The 23635-nt window shown below is 32.0% G+C and overlaps 1 protein-coding gene across 3 annotated transcripts in view; it reads right to left on the bottom strand.

Annotated features, from left to right (window-relative positions):
• Nucleotides 1-1900: 1900 nt before the first annotated feature.
• IKZF2 (IKAROS family zinc finger 2) overlaps nucleotides 1901-23635 on the bottom strand; it is a 199575-nt gene continuing 177840 nt past the window's right edge. For 2 of the 3 annotated variants that reach the window (XM_044670738.1, XM_044670736.1), the window contains exons 5-7: nucleotides 17171-17308; nucleotides 9485-9628; nucleotides 1901-2693 (exon numbers count right to left, since the gene is read on the bottom strand). In XM_044670738.1, the coding sequence (XP_044526673.1) occupies nucleotides 1969-2693; nucleotides 9485-9628; nucleotides 17171-17308 (1007 nt within the window). In that variant the 3' untranslated portion in view covers nucleotides 1901-1968. The remainder of the gene's footprint in view (nucleotides 2694-9484; nucleotides 9629-17170; nucleotides 17309-23635) is intronic. The other variant, XM_044670737.1, reaches the window with a different exon arrangement.

A 23635-nucleotide genomic window follows, 5' to 3' on the forward strand; every position in this document is an offset into this window, starting at 1 on the left:
GTCCTATGTAACTCCATTACAGAGCTATCTGGATAAGAAGTAGACTATAAAATGAAAAACCAAGTTAAGAGTAATACAGACGAGCTTTTAATATCTAAGCTTTATTCATGTTCAAATTATTTCTCTCTTCTTGATCATTCTCATGAATCATTATATCTGATGCATTTCTAAAGTACTCATCAAGTACTACTTAATGGTATTTCATGTCAGAAATGGCCATCAGGTATAATATGACCACCATCTAGCCCATCCTTCCTAAACACAGGTTAAATTTTCTGTCTGCCAAGTATGTCCCTGTAAAAACAAAGAAATGAAAACTTTAATCACTATTCCACTCAGCTGTTCCCTTCTAATGCTGTTGGACTGTGTTGAATAAAAATTAGCACCCTCATGAATACAAAGAACATCTACCTATGCAACATATATTGATCTATAGTAAGCACAGATAGAGAGGAGGGAAGTTGTGTTTTTAAGGGCCTATAGTTTATAACTCAAGGGGTCTAACCAATAGGGGAAAAAGGAAACAAGTGATTTTGGCCTAGAGATCACTTGGCTAATAATTCTGTCTCTAATCTGGGTGGAAAAAAAGGGTGAAAGTAGGCTTTATTATTATGTTTTAATCTGTAGTCCAACCAAAATAATGCAAAGCAGTTTCTATTTCCTTCAAATTAAATGTAGTAAATATCAACACATTGGAAAAAATTCCAGAATAGCCCTAGTAGTGATAATAGCCATTGTTATTGGCAATAGGTATATGGTTTTGTTTTTGTTTTTTACCACATTCAGGTGAAATCAACTACTGCACTTTGGAGTTTTATGGAGTAGAAAGAGACAATAGAGAAGACTTAAAAGACTTAACTCTGAAGCAGAATACTGGGTAGTTGCTGATTTGACAAACTAATGTGTATCAGAAAAGAGGTTTCTAGTGTTCTCCCAACTGTCAGCCTTACTAGTGTATGCTGCTGACTGGTTTAACACTGTTGCTGAAAAAATGACAATTGAATGGATACCTTAAAAAAACCAAGCATACTCTACTACCAGTACATAGTTTATAACTTAAAAAAAGTTTTTTTTTCAAAAAGCAGCAGAATCCCTCCAAAAAAAACTACTGCCTTGTAGCCACTCCTAAACCATATTACTCTGAAAACCAGATAAAAATGTTAATCGTAAAATATGTTAAATGTAAGGCTGCCAGGGTATCTACAAAATGCCAGTCCCCAAAACTATGGAAAAACTGTAAGTCTAAAAAGGTGCTTTTTTTAGTTTAGAAAAATAAGATAGCAGGACTTCAAAAGTACTGTAGGTGGTCCTAACCACTTGTAATATGAAACTGCTAAGTGGTATAATGTTCTACAGATTGAATTAGAAATTCCAGAAAGGGAAGTAAACACAGAACCCATGACCATAGCTCATCCTAGGAAGTATCATTGAAAAGAACATTGTGTTTGATTTACGTTCCAAGATCTTTACAGAAAAACAATTTATATTTTGAAAAGATTCTTCTTTAGAGAGTAAAAATTCCTTATACTCTTGACTATCATTATGAGAAAGTCTTACTCTGAAAACTCTCCACTTTCCTGTCCAAGATCACCATCCTAAAACTGAATGGCAAATCACATCTTTTAGTTGAACTTAATGTGAGCTGAATGATTTTCATAGCATGATATAACTTACAGTTAACCATTGCAGAAGTAAACTGCCCTTCAATTCCCACAAAATAAGCCAAGTGACCAAAAATAAAAAATAAAAACAAAAAACAATTCGCCCTGTCCCTTCCCTCCCTCTTTTCCTTCCTGATAATTAGGTAGAGCAAATGAGACTGGGTCCATAAAATAAGAATTATTGACTGTAATAATTTTTCTTTTTCTTTTTAAAAGGTTAACATCTGAGGAAGTGGGATTGTAAGTGCAGTATTTCTTCATGTGCAGTTCTTTACTTCATAAGGGTCCCCTTTGGAAAGAAAAAGGCCTAGTGGAATGTGTGCTCCCCTCGGACAATGTGTGATGAGAACTCATAACGGTCCTGGCTTCGGTAGCCACAGATGTTGCATTCTAATGGGTCCCGATAGCCATGACAACCCATGTGAATTGTGTACATGACATGGTCTAGGAACAGGACTCTGCAGTGCTCACACTTGAAGGCTCTAATTTGTTCTCCCTCTCCATTGAAGACCTTGTAGATGTCCTTCAGAGAGCCCTTAGAAGCCTTTGTGGCATCCAAAGCCTTGACATCCTCCTTCATGTAAGTTGGGCTTTGCTTCCTCTTGGGATTTAAGGCAGGGTTTCCTTGGTAGGACTGGCGATCATCATGGCTGCTTTCTGAGTCAGTAGAGTCCAGGCAGCTATGGCTGGGAGAGGCCTCTCTTTCCTGGGGTCGACTCTTTGGTCTGATTAGAGAAATGGGGCCATCCATGTTGTTCTCATGACTATCAGAGGTTTCCCTGCTAACGGGCCTTTCTATCCTATTAGGATGATAGACCTGAGAATAAGCTGAGCTGATAACTGGGGCGACCTCTGCAATTGTGTTTGGTGTGTGCTGCATCAGAGGGTGAAGTGCTTCAGCTCCAAGGTAGGTGATTGCATTGTTGATGGCTTGGTCCATCATGTGAGACTGCATCAATTCAGCCTCTTTCTCATATGTTAAGTTCATATCAAAGTGAATATCTGGGTAGCCAAATCTCATGAGCTTCTCTCCTAAATAATAACAACAAAAATTTAAAAAATTAATTCTTTTAAATTATGTAAGAAGGCAAATTCTTTCTACACAACTCCCCACTTTATATAAAATATTTTTGTCTTCCAATCTTCAACTAACTCAGCTGGAATGAACAACTTTTTTACTATGTGAGATTCATTCAAAACATTAATTAGTCAAAAAATTTCAATCATCCTTTGTGTTTAAGGTAATTGTCCTTTTTAAGCATATATTTAGAAATGATGCTTAGAACAATAATTAAAAGAAGAGAAGCCCTAGCATTACCCCATAATTTTCAGTTTTCAATATTTATTATTTAATATTTCAAAAAACAAAAGTCTGTCATCAATAAAAACATAGATTCAATATGTATTGTGCAGAAGTATTCATACAAACATGTGTAAATAAAAGTAATTGCAAAAAGTCCTTAATAAAGTATTTAAATAAAATTGATCTGAAGGAATTAAAAAGAAAAAAGATTTTAATAATGAGGGAAAATAATCCCCATCATCACAATAGAATTCTTCCGTATGCAGAAACCAGAAATAGACTAAACCTGCAAATGAGCAAATGCCTGCTAGTTCATAATTATTTGCACTTTTTGTACCTTTCGAGAGTAGGAGTAATGATTATATCATAAGATCAATGATAGCTATATTTTAATAAAAATTTATTTAATATAAATTTATGTAATAAGACTTTAAAGAAATAAAATTAAATGCAATAATAAAATAATTCATATAGTAAATTTATTAATTTTTAAAATTTCATTTAATAACATGTTTTAAGTCTTCCCTGTTATTTCAGTAATCATAGATCCTGGTACTTAGTATTTGTAGGAATCTACACAACACATACCTTAGAAAATATAGAATGTCTCAGGAAGTCTTTTCAAAGACATGTCATTGGCCACAATTTGATTACTTTTTGTCTCTTTGTTCTAAGAATGTTCTGAGACTAAAACTTGATGAAGCAACTTATAGTGCTTTGTATATTGTAAATGCTTAACAAATGTTTATTGAATGAATGATGAAATGGATACACAGAAATGAACTGAAAGGTATCTCATTGCTCAGATAGAATCACAATAGAGGGCAACACAGGTACAGATAAATAGGGGAAATCGCCCAGCTAAGGATTTCTCAACTAGTTTTACTGCTTTTTCTCCCCTAAACCCATTTAGCAACATGGTCATGGTATAAGGTCACTCTCTTGGTATGACTGTTTTAGGACAGTTATTCCTTTCAAAAGGATGCATATAATTAGATATATTCCAATTAGGAATCGCCTATAGTTTAGTCTACAAAACTAAAAATGTCATTATCAAAAAATTTAAAAAGTGAAGTTTTCTACAAAATGATAATACCATTATATAGCTATTTACATTTTAACTGGCAACTCTAAAGAAGATATATTGAGATCTGTGGACAGATTTAAACACATTATTTCCTATAATTTATCATAATTATTCAGAATCATAAATGTGATAGTATATATACTTTCAATAGATTGTAAATCTGTTTTTCATACTTGAAAAATCTTTGTGATTTACATATAGGTCAATATGTATAGGAATATAAATGGTTTTATATCTATATCTATATAAGTGCATATGGTACATATATATGTTTACATGCTTAACTATATGGACCAGAAATATTTTATAAAAGGTAAAAGAACATCTGTGCTTAATTCAAAGAATAATTTCTCTCTCTCAATGACTACTAGCTTCAGACAGATCATTTCACCTTTTAAAAAAATCAAACATCAAGCAAACTGTGGTCTAAAACCTAGGCCCCTCAGAGGTTTGGTGACTACAAAAATCAGAACCAATGGATAAGTAATTCCTACATATTTACACTTTTAAAATATGTCTGACCTTCTAAATGTCAGAATATTGTTCTGGAGGGATGCCATATTTGCAGTCTTCATAGGAACTTTAGTCCAGAGAACTATATCCTGGAAGAACTACAAAAGCATTCTTCATAAGAGCATTGATATAAATTAAACCCCTTTTCACTCCTTGGGTAAAAGAATCTTAAAGTAGGAATTAAAGATAAAGAAAATTAATGAAAAAAATACCAAATTATACCACGATTTCCAACTAATGCTATCTCAGTGCCAAAGGCTCCAAAGAAAGCAAGGTAAAATGAATATTTATTAATTTTACCTATAGATCTAGTTATGGAGTTAAGAAGCAAGAAGACAAAGAAGAAACACTTATGGCTAAGGAATATCACTTGAGGAATAAAACTAATATAAAAATGTTTTAAAAGTTTTTAAGATATTTAATGATCATTATTTGTTGAGTACATTATAACAAATAAGGTATAACCATGACAAATCGTAATTGTAAAAAATAAAGAACCTGTTCCTTTTATTGCTTCCTTAAAAAAGTGATTGCATTTGATTGGCATTATGTCCCCTCTAAGAGTTTGGAAATGCTTGACATGTGCTCATAAACACTAATAATGAGCAAATTTAAAACAAAACAAAACAAAACAGAAAAAATAGTAAAAATAGAGAGGCAGTTGCTGGTAAATGATCATCCATGTTCTTAGGACTTGCAACTGTCTTCACTAGCTTTCCCCTCTGACTTTATGGGAAGGAAGAAATATGTGAGAGGGAGAGAATGTGTATGTGTGTTTGTGAGGAAAAGAACTCCCATATACTATGACCTTTCCCTATTTTTTCTCTTATTTTAAAATTTTAAAAAATCCTCAGAAAATCTGAGACCTTACTTTAGGGTCAAGACATGAAAGAAGAATCCTTTGATTCCACAGTATCACCACTAGGATTGTATCCCAAAGGGATTTTTTTAAAAAGAACAAACATTTATACAAAAACATTTATAGCAGTTAATTTTGTGGTGTTCAAAGAACTAGAAACAGAGGGAATTGTCCATCAAATGGGGAATGATTGAACAAGTTGTGGCATATGATTGTGATGGAATACTACTATACTTTAAGAAATGATGAATAGGATGCTTTCAAAAAAATTTAGGATATCTTACATGAACTGATGCAAAGTAAAGTGAGAACCAGAAGAACATTGTACAATGATCATTTGTTAATGACTTAACTATTCTTGGCAATACAGAGATCCAAGAAAATTCTGAAGGATCTATGAAGAAAAAAACTATCATTCTCCAGAGAAAGCATTGATGGGAGTCTGATACATATCAAAGCATACTTTAAAAATATTTATTTTTCCTGGATGTTTTTGGTCTGTTTTCTTTTGTAACATGACTGACATGGAAATATGTTTTGCATAAAACTGCATATAAGTAACTTTTATCACATTGCTTGTCTTCTCATTGAGAGGGTGGAGAGGGAGGGTAGGAAAGAATTTGGAACTCAAATTGTAAAAAAAAAGCAAGGTTAAAAATTAATATTATATGCAATTGGAAAAATAAAATACTAAAAATTTTAAAATCATTCCCAGTTAGTTCTAATGCTAGACTCCAATATTTGATGATATTGGGAAAAAAAGGCAGGAAGGGGAAAACTGAAGTTACATTCTGTTCTATAGTTGGCCTAGAAAGAAAAAAAACAAGTTAGAAAACAAAGGTGATTGCTATAGAAAGGGAAGAAGACCACTAACCTCTAAATCTGAAGATTAGAAGAAAGGAACTAAGAGGTCTAGGATAAGAAGACATGGAATTCACAAAAGGAACAAGTCAGACTCCCACAAATTCTTACTACCACTGGTACGATTTTCTGCTTCTCTTCCTACCTGCTCTTGCTGTTCTTCCTGTCTTTATACAAACCACCAATCCTGAAAGTCAAGGAAATCTAGCTCTTAGAACCCAGAAGGTGAAAAGGGCTGAACTAGAATTCTCCATTTTCTCATCAAAATAGGTATATTACCAGCAGTCTTCTGTACATGGCTTTCAATCTCCAATCTTAACAGTCTTTGCAAGGGAAATTTCGACGCCCTGGAATACAGTCTTTCTTCTATCTTACAATGCAAAGTTTCCTTCAAAACACATCACAGGAGCTACTTCTTTCCTGATTTTTCCAGTAGTTAGTATGGATTCTCTCTCTTTGTGCTTATTTACCTGCATCTGATTGATTCTTTTTTTTAAAACTCTCACCTTCCATTTTAGAATCAATACTGTGTATTGGTTCCAAGGCAGAAGAGCAGTAAGGCCTAGGCAATGGGGTTAAGTGACTTGCACAGGGTCACACATCTAGGAAGTGTCTGAGGCCAGATTTGAACCTAGGACCTGCCATCTCTAGGCCTGGCTCTCAATCCATTGAGCCACCCAACTACCTCCATCTGATTGGTTCTATAACTAAAATAGAATATAAACTTCCCGAGGCAGGTTGTTTTTGTCTTTGTATCATTGATATCTAATACAGTGCCTAACACATACTGAATGCCTAATACAGTTGTCATTTACCTAAAAGGGGAAATCATGGATTCTGCTTGTAGGGGGGCAGGTGTAAGAATGGAACAGTTTCTTTCACATAATTAGAGTTCGATAACTGATGGGAGTGTGAATGCAGTCATTTCATCTTAAACTGGAATTCTGAACGTATTTTTCCATATAGAGAATGCGTACAGTCTATTTGAAAGATCTAGATTGATTTTTCAGAACTACTGTTATTAGATGTATGCCTAGTCATTTGTCTACAGTCTTAGTTTCTTTGACTATAAAGCAGAGATAACACCTCTACAACTTATAAGATTATTGCTAGGATCAAATGAAATAAGGGTTGAAAAAATATTTTTTCATAAAAATTATATAAATGTCAGCTACTGCTAATATAGAAAAATGATCATATGTGGTTAACTAAGTCATAGAATACTATTTGTACGACATTACATTTTAGATATATTCTAAGTTAAATGGGCTTTAGGAGGATTGGCACCACCATTTATAATTTTTTTTTTCAGTGAAAAATGTGTTCCAAGCCTAACAGTAGATTGGGAAATTAGTTATTGGAGCAAAACCATTTCATACATTGAATACTAAAAAAGAACTAAGCAAATGTATGGTTGAACCAGAGATATGATTAAACAAAAAATAATATTTAATAAAACATACTGGATGAGAGGCAATTTTGGTTCTGCCATAGCAGGGATGAATTTATCTTTTTATCCCTTTTTCAAGGGAAGTTTATAATTTCTCATTGATGAACAACTGGTCTTGAAATATTGGCATCTAATTCATGACCTCAATAGCATTTTAATTCATAGTGATCATCTCTCCCTCTCATGAACAGAGAACATTTATAGTTCATATATAATTATATTCTGGCTACCTCATGAAGTCTCTTGTGTAACTGACTTATAGTACTATTTAACTTTTCACATGTGTATATCTTTTCTCTTGAACTAAACGATATGTTTTTTGGGGCAGGTATATAATGTTATACTACTCTATATCCAGGTAGTGCTTTTATTAAATATTATTAAATATGTTTAATAAATTTTATGAATGAAGTATCATATATTTTGATGTGACTTTTCTACCAAAAGAGCTAACATAAGTTCAAAGCAGATCTTTTAGTACAACTTTTCGTTGCTTATCTATATCTATTTCCATGTCTACATAATAGTCAAGATTAGTAAGTATAAATATAAAATCTAATCTTAAAACTTGGAGAAATCTGAGTTATAAATCTAATAATTTAAACATAAATTCCAGAAATGCCATACCTAGATGTCATATGTCAAATATAAACATGCCATATTTAATTAGAGTTATAGACCATAGTCACTGAACTATCATAAAATGTAGACTTTTGTGGTGCTTTCACATGCACATTACATAATGATCTTGGTCAATATCTTCTCTTCCTTTTCTTATGTCCCCACTTTGGATTATTTTGTGATGATGATGTGGTGATTCTATTGTAATACACTGATTTTCTAATGTGTAGAGAAAAAAAAGAAAGAATATTTGTAAACAGGTAAAGGAATTTGGGTTTCCTCAAATAGGAGACGCCCATGAAAAATGCTTTTGTCTTCTATACGTTCTGAAATATGTATCTTTTCAGGCAGAACATGAAAACCCAATTAGAACATCTTTCACTTTTCTTCAGAGTTAAAAAATAAAAACTGGAGTTTAAATAGATAAAACAAAATAACATTTTTAGATACTATAAAATTTTTAAAGGGTCCCACTAAAATTAGATTAAGCTGACCAAAGCGACAAAAAAGTGTAGGTTCAGACTATTTTTCTTCTTCCTAGGCACTAATTTAAAAGGGAAAAGGTGTTATAATAGGAACTGGAGAACTGCCTCATTATTAGATTCACTATTAGTGTATCTGCAAGTAAAAAGATTTTTATTATAGTCATTTCTCTGTGTAAAAGATATTACACATTAGATTTCAGACTTTTCTTAAGTTTTAAGACTATATCCTCTGGGTTTTTTTTCACTATTTAATGTAAAACACTACAAAACAAGATCTTTTCAAAGCATGAAGGTTGAAAAAAAGATTTCAGAAAACCTGGAATAGAATACCTCTACCTTGTGCAGGTTCACAAAATATTTTGCTTCTTTATCTAAATTTTAAAATATATTCTACTTGGCATGTCATTATCCCAGGCCATTGCTCAAATGTTATTTTATTTGAGATAGAGATTTGTTAATTTAATCCTAACTTTAGTTACGTCATACTACATATATATATATGCTTCATTTCACTGAAACGTTTATTTTTTAACAGATTTTATTCTACTTAAGGCTGAAAAATTAATAGGAGCTTATACTTGCACACTGAGATTAATTGATTATTTTTAAAAATTACTACTGTAAAAAATATTTGACAAGCTTACCCACAAACTTCTGTGGGGTGGAGCTTTTACGTTTTCCCATATTCCCTGTCAGCTTCTCTATGACAGCAGGTCTCTCAAAAGGCACCAGAGAAATATTGTTGTCCATCACAGGCTCTTGTTCCTTACAATCTTCCATAGGAGGTACTACATAAAACCAAAAAATTACATCAGATATATCTTTCTATAGATAAAAAGATTAGAAAGAGAATGATGACAAAATGCCTAGAAAGATGTGATTTCGGAAAGAGGCCCCCAAACAAGTAGCAAGAAGTCAACAATGTTCATTCATTAGGGTAGACACTCATATATACATTGGGTTTCCAGTGTTTCAACACACATACCAAAGATAAATTTATTTAGCAATCTCTCTTGGAGTGGCAAATACATTTCACTTGTTTCTCATGTCATTTTTTTAAAAAATTAAAAAAAAATAATCTTAAAATCAATACTACTTTATGATACTACACTGCTTTCAAAGTTTTGGGGTTTAATTTTTAAAGCAATTTACATCAGCTGATTTAAATTTTGCAGTGATATTCTATATAGCATCACAATACATGTGTAATTTTATCATTTAGGCATTTGCTAATGGAAAAAGAAGTTCACTATTCCAATTCATGAAGTCTATAGGGTTTGCTCTGCTTTCAATCATTTGAATGCCTATAGAAAGCAGTCTTCAGAGGGAAAAAAGCTCCTATTCTACATGTTACTACTATGCTTAACAAATCATAGCTGCTTCACTGTTGTGACTTACATCAAAAGAAAGCTCTTCAATACTCTAAAATGGTATGTTTTAAAATCGAGCGCTGGCTTACTGAGCTTCTACTCTAATTCATGTAACCAAACTTCCCCACTGATTCCCTTTCATCTCATTTCTTGTGGAGCTAACACTCTTCTTCCACAACTACTGTGGTCTAATGAGTAGCCTGATCTTAAGCATGCAGATGTTTGTTGGCACAACAGCGTGCAAACAAAGTGTTTATAAAAGCATTGCTTTTGACCATCAGTATTGTTAGAGGACTTTAACTGAAGAAGATGAACGTCTGGAGCAGTTTAGATCAACTTCTCACAGCTAATGTTCATAATAAAGAGTCCAACAATCTACCTCCCCCCAGCTTTCCGCTGGCACTTGTGCCAGTCCTATTTGGAAAACCAAGCGCGTTGTGCCTTAGGATTCAGCCTGCACTGTAAAATGATTTACTCCACTGCTTTCATTTGTACAGGATGCTCCCACTGAGAAATACAATGGCTTCTCATTTGCAAGGGAATCCAGCTGGCACCAGCAAAAATGAAGTGGGAAAGCAAGAGACCAAAGTTGAGAAAATTCACTGCACAATGCAGGTGACCTATTTAATAGCCAATGCAGATGGCTAAATTTGCCAAAATCAAAAGTGTAGTTGGGAAAAGATTTTTAATGTGAAGCAAGTTCAAAGGAATCTAGTCATTTTATTTCAATTCATGAACTCTGACTAGATGGGTTAAAGAAGATTTGTTTCTACTATGCACTTTACAGAACGCCACAAAGGACAAAAAAAATTGCAAAGTAGACAATAAACTGAAAAAAAAATGTCATGATGAGATTAGAAACAAAGCAACACTTAGGAGGCTATTTCCTATTCCAGTGTAGTTTATGAGCCACTTTTTCCTATAAACTTTTGTTTCTAATGAAGTCTTGAAAAGACTTAGAAGAGAAAAAACAACAAAAGTTCATTATTTATCTAAAAGGTAGCAAAACTGATTATTGAGGTTTGTCCCAAGTTGATTAAACTAATTGGTTTTACAAATGAATAATGTAAAAATGGTCACTTTTATTATAATCTTGCCTTGAGTTTTTTATATATGTAAAAGTCTAATAATCAAATTGAAACTGGGATCAGAGGGGTTTCAGGATAGCACACACCCCATTCATCCACTAAGTTTAAATTCATATGAACTGAAGACTGCCTGTAGCAGAGATCAATTTTCACTAAAAAATCCCATTAGTTATTTTAACTTTAATCCTGTTTCTACTGAATCAACAACCTTTCTATGACTGATGACTTGTTGATCAAGTCTTTGCTACGTACATCATTAAGAAAAGCTAGAATAAATGTTCAATTTAGCTTATCAGCTATTTTTAGATAATTCAACATGTATCATCCTAATTTTCAAGGACAAAGATTTCATGAAATATAAATTCAATTCTAAAGACACCTAAATAATTCTATCATTCCTATAAAAAAGCTTGCTTATTACTTATTTTTAAAACACATAGAATAAATAGGCAAGGGTCATCTTAATTTCACTTTTGAAGAGAACAGATGACAAAATAATCCCTTCTTCTATATTATTTTGGAGTTATGAAGTTATGAAGAAATGGATCTGGACCAATGATTGCATCAGGGTAGGCAATTCCCAGTTTAGAAATTCTTCCTACGAATGTAGATTGGCAACTCTGTAACAATGCTTGTAGCGATGAGAATATGAATATCTTACATGTGGTCTTTCCTATTATTACTATGAGAACAATAATAAGATATGAAAAGAAAAGCTTATGTCATGACCTTCCCTCATTATATACTGAGTTACTTTCATTACATAGTTTACCCTAAGCAATTCAAATAAAAATTTCAAACAGAGAAACATTTTATACTAAATTTAGTTTCTTTACAATGTCACATTAGAAATATGAATCACTTAATCCATGTATAACCCTGATTGAATTCTTTGTCAGCTCTAGGACGGAGGAGGGAAAAAAGAATGGAGACAATATGTATCACATAACTTCAGAAAATTTATGTGGAAATTTGTTATTACAATAAAAAAATTAAAAGAAATATGAATCACTAATTCATCTAATCTAATTTAACTCTCCAAATTTTAATTTTATCTGAAAGGTGTAACTAGAAGTTTAGATGCTTGATTTCTTAATTGGCAGAAGTGATCATCTAATTACTCTTCAATAGTCTTAATCTCTCAATAGAATTTGACACAGCTAAGACTAAAGCAGTTAAGTATAATAGATACAGTACATTGATATACTAGGAATCAGTATAACCAGAGTTCAAAACCTGCCTCAGAAACCACAATGTGTTCTTAAAGCTTAAGTTTACCCATCTATAATTTGGAGATACTTATAGCACTTCTTTTTCTCCAGGGTTGTTTTAAAAGTTAAATCTCTTTGTTGTTATTACTAATTTATCTTTCTCTCCTAGTATTCTTTCCTCTCTGGGTTTTGAAAACACTGCTCTCAGTTCTCTGTCTACATTTTTTAATGCTCCCTTCTTAGTTTATCTGGATCATACCCCAACCTGTGAGTGTATTCCAAAGCTCTACACTGGACCCTCTTCTCTGCTACCCCTATACTGGGTGATCTCAGTAGTTTCAAAAGACTAAGTTATGATTTCTATGGAGAAGAGTCACAGATCTATATATTCAGCCTAAGTTTCTTTCCAGTCTCATGTCACCAATTACCTATAGAACTTTTCAAAATGGATGGCCTGATGACATTACAAACTTAACAGGTCTAAAACAACACATTGTGTGCTCCTCTCTACAGTTGAAAACCTGAGTGTCCTCATTGAGTCCTCATTTTCCCTTATCTAATTATTATATATAATAGATCATACTATAATCTAAATAGCTGCCAGATATACCCAATTCTACCACCACAATATCTTTTGTATTCAGTTTGTGCTCACATAAACTCTTAGGTCAGGACCTCTTTACCTATTGCTTGGACTACTGCAATTGCCTCCTACTATTATTCCCTCTTCCTCTTTCTACTTCAATTCATCCTCCACAGAGCTGCTAAAGTGGTTTGTTTAGTGCAGTGCTGTCACTTTCTTTCTATGTTTAGCTTTTGAAGCCCTTCATAACCTGGACTCAAGCTATCTTTCTAGCCCTATCAAAAATCACTCTCCCAGCTTCTACAATCTATAGTCCTGAAACACTGTGCTCCTCACATTCATACTCCATCTCATCTCTTATTTTTCACTATATCATTAACTCCCATATCTTGGATGGGCTTTCTTCTTTCTTCTATATCATGGAATCCCTAAATCTGAACAAGATTTGGCGTAAATGATACTTTTCTTGATCCAGCCAGGTAATAGAGACCTTCATTTTCAAACTGCATTGTATTTAATCATTTTGTATTTTTAAATTTTATCTGGTATATGTTAATTATATTAATATATGCTTGGACATATACTTTTATATTTTTTGTCATATTTCTAATATAAAATAAAAGTATCTGACATATAGTAGGTACTTAAAATATTGTTGACTGAATATAATACAATGATAATGTAATACTATGATAAATATAACTAGTGATGAAATTGAAAAAAAAATGAAAGAAAAGTATCATATTGTCAAAATGTCTTTAGTATCTGGTAAAAGGAGCTATAGTAGGAAAAATGTGCCTTTTCATTAGTTGGTAGATAAATTCAATATTTTGCACCTAAGCAGTGAAACCTAGGAAAAATGTAAAGGCTAGGATAGATAAATAGAAATTATACTCAAAATGAAAGTTCCGTATTCTGTACTTTTTGTTAATGAGTAAATTTACTTTAATGATTATGTTTGCTTTGACAAATATGGAAAAGAGTTTGTATTCCTTGATTAGATATCAACTGATGGTGGGGAAAAGTATTCATAAAACATGCTAGATAGGAAGGACTGGGTAGCTTGATAGAAAATATATATAAACTGAACATAATGAATAAAATGATAAAATGCACAACAGTTAACTGAGATAAATGCAATGTTAGAAGCACAATTTTATCATTCACATTTAGGTATTTTTTAGAATAAGTATTAATTTCTTTCAGTGGCCTTCTATATTAGTAAATCTATTTCTCTAATGCTTTAACTACCTCAAAAGATCTGAGATTATATCAGTGTCTTAGTGGACAGTCCTCACAATTGTTGTGGCCAAGGGTATGGCCATTGTGAAAAAGTTTGAGAATTATTGAAATTGATTATCTGTTCTCTAAATTAACCCACAGGACTAATAATCTATGATTCCCTGTAGGAGAAACTTTAAGTAGCTTACAAGTAACTTACATGTAAGTACAAGTAACAAGCAATGCTAGGGAATAATCAACAGATAGATCCTTTTATTAAAGTTTTGTCATAGAGAAACTGTGAGTAAATCAGAATTACTGGTGATCAGTGTTATATATTCCTGGTGTTCTCTGTTTTCACATAAAAAAATTAAATGATACCAAAAAATAATTCTTTTCACAGTTAAATTCCTAAGTTTTGGTTCTTATCTCCTGCCTAATATACTCCAACCCCCTCTTTAGTAAAAGCTTTACCTTTTGTATCAAAATATTTAATTGAGGTGGGGGGTATATATGGGAAAAATTCAGGTAGCCAGAAAGGTAGTTCTCCCATTTTATTTCCTCTTCTTCTTCCTCCCCTCCATCTTAAATATTATTTGCTAATGAATATCATTATGATTTATAATGCAAGATCTCTGGCATCCTTCTAAATAATAATGTCACATTTAAGTAACAATTCAAGGTTCCTAGGGTCAGAGGAGTTAAATAATCTTCTCATAGCCTGAGATAGGTTCAAATCCAGGTCATCTGACTTCAAATACAAGGTTGTCTACTGTACCTCCATGAATTTCCTAAATCAGGTTCATATTCAACAAATAGTGACTTAGCATTTACTATGTGCAAGTATAGATAATAAAATAAAATATGCAGAAAGAAGTACATTGAGGAGGTGGACTGGAGGGAAGCAAATATATACCAAATAAGACTATTAGGGGATAGAACTGTTAAAGTAAATATATATGCAGGTAACAACTTTAAAAATATTGTTTCTTTCCAAATATTCCCAATCCCGTTATAATAACATAACTCCTGAACTGATTTTTAAATAGATGATTTCAGATTCTCCTAAGGTCAAAGAAAGCAATCAAATATTCCAAGAACTTCTCAACATCTGTTCCACAAGGATAACTGGTATTTGTAATAAATTCTATGGAAATGCTAAAGGACTAAAGGAAACCAAATTATATGCAAAGAACCATTTGGTTTTCAAAAACAAAATGTCGGACTCTCTTAAGCACAACCACAGGTAGGAAAATAGGTGGCATCAATTATTTAAAAGTAATTAGCATATTACTCTGTATAAGTGCTACCCTAGCAATTTAACCTATTACTCTTTCACACTATTTAACTTCCTATTTCAGACTAAGATGGGTATTAGGGAATAACAAAGCTCAGGGTGTCTCTTCTGATAATATAAATAAATAATCATCAGTCATTTAAGATAGGCAAATAATCCTCTATGCCAATAGCTTATCATTGGTTGTTCAATTCAAATAATAATAGCTAATCATAGTTAGTACTTATACTGTGATTTAAGGTCTGTAAAGCTTGTCATGTATGCTATCTCATATGTAAATAACTCTATATACAGTGTAATTCCACATCAGGTATTTTACCAAGAATAAGAAAACTTTCAAATTTAAGAATTTTTCCTACTAATATAAAGTAGGACAAAAGAAAATCCTTGAGAGGAATGTCACCGTGAAAGATCAGATTTTACAGTTGTCTTCCACAAATGCCCATTAAAAACAAACAAACAAAAAATCTATTCCATCCCAATGGATCAAAGATTATAAAAAAGATAAAAATGTAAACAACTCAATAAAAAAACATTATTGATATTCATCTTTTAAAAGACAGTAGCAATTTTTGGTAGCCATTGAGTAAAAAAAGATGACAAAAATCTCCAAATCTAAATATGCTGTTATTTTTCATTATGATACATATTATAAAAAGTTTGCCTCAGTAATTAATAATTAACTCAGAGAGTTGTTCCCTTGACCTTATGAAATCCAAGCATATTTCTTCATTATTGACAAAAATAAACCAAGATATTTTGTTTTAAATGTTGTGGTCTTTAATTTCATAAATTTGTGCCTCGTTCATGTATCTGCACCTACATGTAGACCAATTCCCAAGAAATAAAGAGATTAAACAATAAAGATTTTTCTGCAAAAATGGTACAAAAATTACTTAGCTAAGTTGTCAAATTTACTTTCTTATATCTTTGTATCTTTATATTCTTGTATCTTATATCTTTGTGTGTATGTGTGTGTATATAATATATATACAGAGAGAGAGAGAGAGAGAGAGAGAGAGAGAGAAAGAGAAAGAGAGAGAGAGAGAAAGAGAGAGAGAGAGAAAGTATACTAGAACAATAATAAACAAATGAGGTAGTAAAAATTCACATGAATAAACTTTACCTCAAGCCAATTCATTCTTTTGGAAAACCTAATATGTTTGGCATTATTTCTAAAGGTCATGGTCTAGCCAACAGGAGAAAAGTATGAACATCTTTCTAGTCTCAGATAGCAATCTCAAAGTGCCATTATAGGTTGCAAAGTCCAAAGTATGATAAATCATCTTGCTTATCTATATCAGTTTTGGAAAAAAAATCACATAAACACATGTAACGCACTTATAAAAATTACAAAGTCCCAATTTATTCAAAATATAGGATGGAAAAATTGTTATCTGAAAAACATAATACTCTAAGAGATAAGACTACTAAGGGATTTTAACATTAATAGGTTTAGACATTTTAATCTTTAGAGAAATAAGTCAAATGAGAAAAACAAAACAACAAAAGCAGTAGTAGGGAAGTCAATAAAAAGTTCTGAATGTCATTTCCACCCACCATGGTGACTCATGACCTGCCCAGAAGCCTCCATACTGACATTCTGAAGATAATTGTGGCAACGTTCCTTGTGTTCCTCTAGTGAACTGCGCTGCTTGTAGCTCCGTCCACAGTAGTTGCACTTGTGAGGTTTACCCACTGTAAAAAGAAGAGAACTGAGCATTAGTATACCACCAGGCTCCTCCAAAGCAAAAACCAACTCTTACATAAGAGGGAAACTTATAGGTGTTATTTGGAGTTAAATGCCTTCACCATTTAGACCTCTCCTCCCACACAGCGGCAAAAACATTCCATCAATCTCTATAAATACTAAGAGAGAAAAGATAACAGTATATAAAGTTTACGGTACTGATGGTGATGGGGAAATCCTGAATGAAGTTCATGTTTTGACTAAATCCCATACCACGATAGGCCAATTGGAACTTTCTCTAAGGTGGCATATTTTGTGCTCACTGGTTAATAACTCCAGCAGCGGTTCTCATTAGTTTCTCTTACTGTGATTTGAGTCAATGCAAAGACAAATCAAGAACATCTGGAAATGACCTCTCCTTCCTCTCAACTTTAGTGATACTTTAAACCCATTGTAATTTTATTTATGCTCCTCTTAAAATGTCTTACTGTGTTTCATTACATTTTTTATATTGTGTCTTCTTTCTCACTAGATTCCAAGCTACCTGAGAGCAGAAAAGATTGATCTTTGCCAAATGTATAATAATGAAGAATATAAATCTCCTTGTGAAAAATGGGAAACCTTGCTAAAGAAAACTAATATAAGGTATGATAAAAATAAAAATATCAAACTTATGAGAAAAAATGAAAAGATAGTATCACTTATCTACTCCATATTCTGAATTCATAAGATTTCCTCAAATGTGCATAATTTGTAGTAGACTTAAGTGTAGAGATTCTCTTTATAGAGCTATTATAACAAAGTTGAGCTTATAAACTGTGGACAGAAATCTTAATTGTAATTTTCTAATACATTGGGCATTTTGTTTAAAGAAAATTTATTCTCTAAGAGTCAGAGTCTCATTATCTGGTTGGACTTAGTAATTTGGTATAAAAATTTAAATGTTATTTACTTTCTCTAGAAAAAATAATCTAAAGATTGGCTAAATACATTTCAAGGTATAGAGAAATTATCAGTAAGGTAAGTGCATTTTATGTATCTTTGTTGTAAATGGAAATGCAATTCAACATAAACACCACTAAAACTTTGAAGGAATTTCAATGAATTACTTCAGTTGTTTACATGGTGTGAATCAGTTCAAGAACACGAGTTTGATTTCAAGAGAGAATCAGCTTTGCTTAGGGAAACATACCTCTAGCCTGGACTAAGATTAAATTCCTAACAATAAACCATGTGACAAATTCATGATGTATACCACTATTCTTAAGGGGAACTAAGATATTGTATATGAGCCAATAAAATTCACTACTCACTGGAAAAATAACTTGATGTACATATACTATAATGACCCTTCATTCAAAATGTTAAGAAAAATTTCCGTCACATATCCAAATAATCTTTCTTTTATGTTGTTTTTGTCAGAGTATAACAAAGTTTACCAATTCAAGGTAAAAAATTAAAATGTATATTTTTTCTAGTTTTTGAAGATGTTACTTTATCATTTTAATCTTTAACTGCTAAATATGTATGAAAATACAGGAAGAACATAATTTTAATACAAAGAGGATGGTGTTAATATCTGCCTGACAATTATGCTATAGAGGATTTTAAAAATTCACAGTGTACTAATATTTTTCACCAATTAAAATGTAATTATACATATTTTTCACAAATGCTATATGAAGCATAATTAATCTTTTTAAAAGGTGATGATATTATTAGAATGTAAAGACCCTGAAAGTGAAGATCATTTTTCTCTAGATAGTTAACACTTTAGAACAACTAAACTATGATTAGTGATATTTCAGTCCAAAACATGCAGGACATCACAGTTATATTCCAAAATAATGTGTCTCTGTTTTAATTCTGTTCTGGACATATGAATAAGGATGTTATTTATATTGCTTCACCATGAGCAAGTTAGAAACCTTTGGTTATTTTTATATGAATAGATCAGTATTTGTACTAGCCTAATAAACAAAAATTTCTGAAGAGCTCACAACATGTAATCTATCCATATCTCATTCAGCTCCCACTGAATTCCTCTACAAAGCAACTAGAAATGGTTCAGGAGCTACCACAAGCACAATACAATAAAGCTCAGTAGCCTCCACAAGGATGAAATTAATGGCACTAGATTCAACAGCACAGTACCATATGGTATAACAATCCCAATTCACATTTATACAGGACTTAAAATTTAAAAAGCATTATCCTCATAAAAACTTTATAGTAAAGGTAATTCTGTATTGTCCCTATTTTACAGAAAAAGAAACTAAGGCTGAAAGCAAAAGACTTCTCCCTAACCAAAAGGTTAGAAACTATGTGTAAGGCAGCTTAGTGGTGTAGTAGATAGAGCTCTGGGTTTGGAGTCAAGAAAACTTGAATTTAAAGCCAGTCTTAGATACTTACTAGCTGTTTGATCCTAAACAAGTCATTTAACCTCAGCCTTCTTCAGAGTTCTCAAATGTAAATGAAGATAATAAAAATTGCCTACCTTGCAGGATAGTTAAGAAAATCAAATGAGATAATATGTGTAAAGTACTTTAGCACAGTGCTAGTGGGCATTATGAAAATGTTTATTCCCTTCCAAATTTGTGGCAAATTTTTAGAATGGTCTCCCCATTCTGACTCTAGTGTTCTTTCTACCTGTCTTATGTATCCAATAATCTCTTATATTAAGCTACTTCAAAAAATGACCATTGAATAACCTAAAAAGCACATGATAGCATGTCTATTCCATTTTTTCTTATTCTATGGATCTTAATTAATTTTAAATGAAAATATTTAAGCAGAATCATTTTCTTATGTTCAAGGCCCAGTTGAGGTCCTTAAAATCACTTTTGAATATTATAGCTTTAAATCCTTCCCCTCCCCCAATCTGAAATCACTGGATATCCAAGGGATTATTTGTTAAGTAACCAATGGGATGGCACATATTGCTGCTTGAAAAAATTATGAGATTAAAGACTCTGATCACCTTTCAAATTTCCAAAAAGATAAAAAGGTATCGTTTTGTTCTTTGGTTGGGGCATGTTCCTCCCCCTTGACCCAAGTGCCATGTCTTAACCTGTAAATAAATGAGTTATTCTATTCAGACTAAAACCAGAATAACATCAGCAAAATGAATTTCATTTTTGTGTAAAATAATAAGAATTTTAAAGAATTAAGTGGAGAATATAAATGTTTGTAAATCAAAAGACAATTTAAGACAATTTCTATAGTGATAATCTTTTAAATCTATAAATTATATTGAGAATGTTTACTTTTCAATTTTTTAAACTTCTTCATAGAGCTGTGTGTATCAAAAATTTCTATACCCCAGTTTTTATCTCTGTAATATAATTGAGTCTAATGTGAATTTCTGTTAAAAAGTATAATTTTAATGTGAAGATGATAATTTTCCATTTTAATAAGATAAGGAAACAGAACAAGTGACTTATCCCAACATAATATGTGGTAATTAGCAGATTTAAATTATTCTATGTACTTTTTTTATTCTTTCTGAGTCAAGCATATAGATTACTTATGTTTATAATATTACAGAGGGAGAAGAAATATCCACATTTTATAGGGAAAGTTTAGATCTATTCTGTCCCCTGTTAAAATTATTTTCATTTGGGAGGGACATGTCCTTAGTCTTATGATACCGACCTCTTTTTCCTGATTTGAGGCTATCTATAAAGCCATTGTTAATTTTTCTTAAAATGTTATTTATATATCTTTAATGAATCATAAATCATATTTTTAATTTCATGAAATAATGGATTAAGCTCATAATATATTATTAGCATTTATTAAAAAAGAATTATATGCATCAATTTCAGATTAGTTTTAAATAAAATTCTTACTACTCTTCAACTAAACTTTCCACGAATTCTACTCTGACTGTATCCACATCTTGAATTTGTTCAGAAGCAACTTAATACTAAAAAATTTAGTCTCATTTAAAATATTCCATTTAATAAAATTATGATCAGGTCCCTGTCCCAAGTTCTGCTGGTAATGTCTTATTTTTTGGAAAGAGATAGGTTATGGAGAGCTTAAATAAGAAATGACAGTTTTTAAAACTAAAATAACAGTTTCCATTTGTAGAATAAAAAATATCTTCCCAGAAAGCTAAATGTAAAGAAGTGTCCAACAGTATATATATATACCATTAGCTCAAAGCTTGAATTATTCAACCACCTTTTTGACTATTATGTTTGAGCACTCTTAATGCTAGGGCAGATAAAAAGAGAAAAAAAGTCTAAGTAAAATAAGGTGTTGTTTTATAGATGCAGTTCCTTACTTGGAAGATTCAAATAAGGTTGGGAAGGAAGAAGGGACTATTTCCATGGAGGAGAAAGCAGAATTTCCTCTCTTTGTAAGAGGAGCAGTTATGTTATGCTAAAATAAGATTGAAGGCCTACAGTTAACCACCTCTTAGTGAGGAAGAGCACAAATGAATGGATTAAGTCCCTATACACTTACTTTTTTTCTCCTACAAATAAGCTGACTATTTTACCAGCTTTGCTTATAAAGACCACACCATTTTCTATAATTACTTACTATTTCCTAATGACAGGCTATTGCAGTTATATTCTTTCTCCTAATAACTTAGGATAGTATGCTGAAATGGAGGGAAAGAATCTTAATGACACAATTCATTCTCTAAATTATCTAATTTCTTCATAGAATGGCTTATTTTGCTATGTGACTAATACAATACAAACAAATTCCAATTCTTATTACTTCAATGTTGAGAAAAATAAGTTTAATTAATGTAGACTATAACAAATTATACATATGCACATTCTCATTTTAATTCACTTAAGTATGGGTATTTGATACCCTAGTTTTCAAAGTTTCCATACCAAGATAATTGAGGAGCTTTCAAAACAGTTCCGTTAAATTGTGTAACTTTAATTCTAAGAAGACATATTAAAATATTATTAGGTCAAGATCACTGAGATAGTAGGAAGCACAAGTGATTTAAACAATCAGAGCCATTGTCATAAGTAGTCTATGCGTGGTCTCTCCTAGAAAATCTTTAGTTCATTAAAATTAAAAACTGAAACAATAGGAAAAACAAATAAAGGGATCGGTTACATACAGACAAAATAAAAATTATGGAAACGTAGAATCAAAAGTTATATTGGAGGTAAGTTAGACCCTTTCCAGCCCTATTATATAAAATCAATTATTTGGTCTTAGCAATTCTATCTCTATTACATTTCTGACATTTATCTCCATTCTCTTCTTTTATAGGGACAACATTCTGGCTCTGAATCTCTTCTTTGCCAAGACTTTTGTAAGACTTTCTTTTTATCATTTTCTGACATTTCGTGATCTATGTTCTCTCCCCCCTTCTCCCTTCCAATAATGGCAGGTAATGTGATATATATTGAACATTTTTATCATATATTTCCATGTTCATCAAGTGAAAGAAAACACATACTGCTTACACTAAAGAAAAATTCATGGAGGAAATAAAGTGAAGAATGATATGCTTCAATCTCCATTCAAACTCATCAGTTACTTTCATGGTGGTGGGCAATAGTCTAACTCATCTCCCAGTTTCCACCCTTTTTCTCCTCTCTAATCTACTTTCCTCGTAGCTGCTTTTTCAGACACAAGTTGGACAATCTTATTTCCATGCTGAGAAAACTAACAATAAAATAATATTTCTAGGGCTTTTTATAAACTCCAAAAACCTCCACAATCCAATTTTTTCTAGATATTTCACATCTTTTCCTTTCATGAACTCTTCATTCTATTCAAACTGAATCGTCATCTGTTTCCTTACTCTGACATCTGACCTCCTTCCTCTAAGCAATTATTAATCAGTAAGCATTTTAAATGCCTTCCATGTGCCTGAAACTCTTATACTTGTGCTTCTTATATTCACTTAACAGAATTCAACTCAGGTGACACTTCTTTCCTGAATCTTTCTTATTTGTTAACAACTACATCTTCCCCAAACCTCATTTTCATTTACTTATATTAGTAAATATGCTTTAGTAGAATACAAGTTTCTTGAGGGCAGGGACTCTTCAGTTTTTGTCTCTGTATCCTTAAGAATGTAGTCCTGTGTACATCGTAGGCACTTAATGTTGTTTAACTGCATTGAATGCATTTCTGAATTCTGAAGTCAAAATAAAAAACCATGGAAAGTATTTGTAAAAGTAGCTTAAAAATCACTTGTGGTATGGAATTTTAAAAATTATAATGGACTTTATAAATTATCTATTATAGCCTCTACATTTTATAGTGAAGAAACTGAGGCCATGGAGCACTAAATGCTTTGAAATAACAAAACTAGTCAATGGCAGACAGTTCTGGGACAAGAAGAA

This window comes from Gracilinanus agilis, chromosome 3, assembly GCF_016433145.1.
Source record: "Gracilinanus agilis isolate LMUSP501 chromosome 3, AgileGrace, whole genome shotgun sequence".
Classification (NCBI taxonomy): Eukaryota; Metazoa; Chordata; class Mammalia; order Didelphimorphia; family Didelphidae; genus Gracilinanus; species Gracilinanus agilis.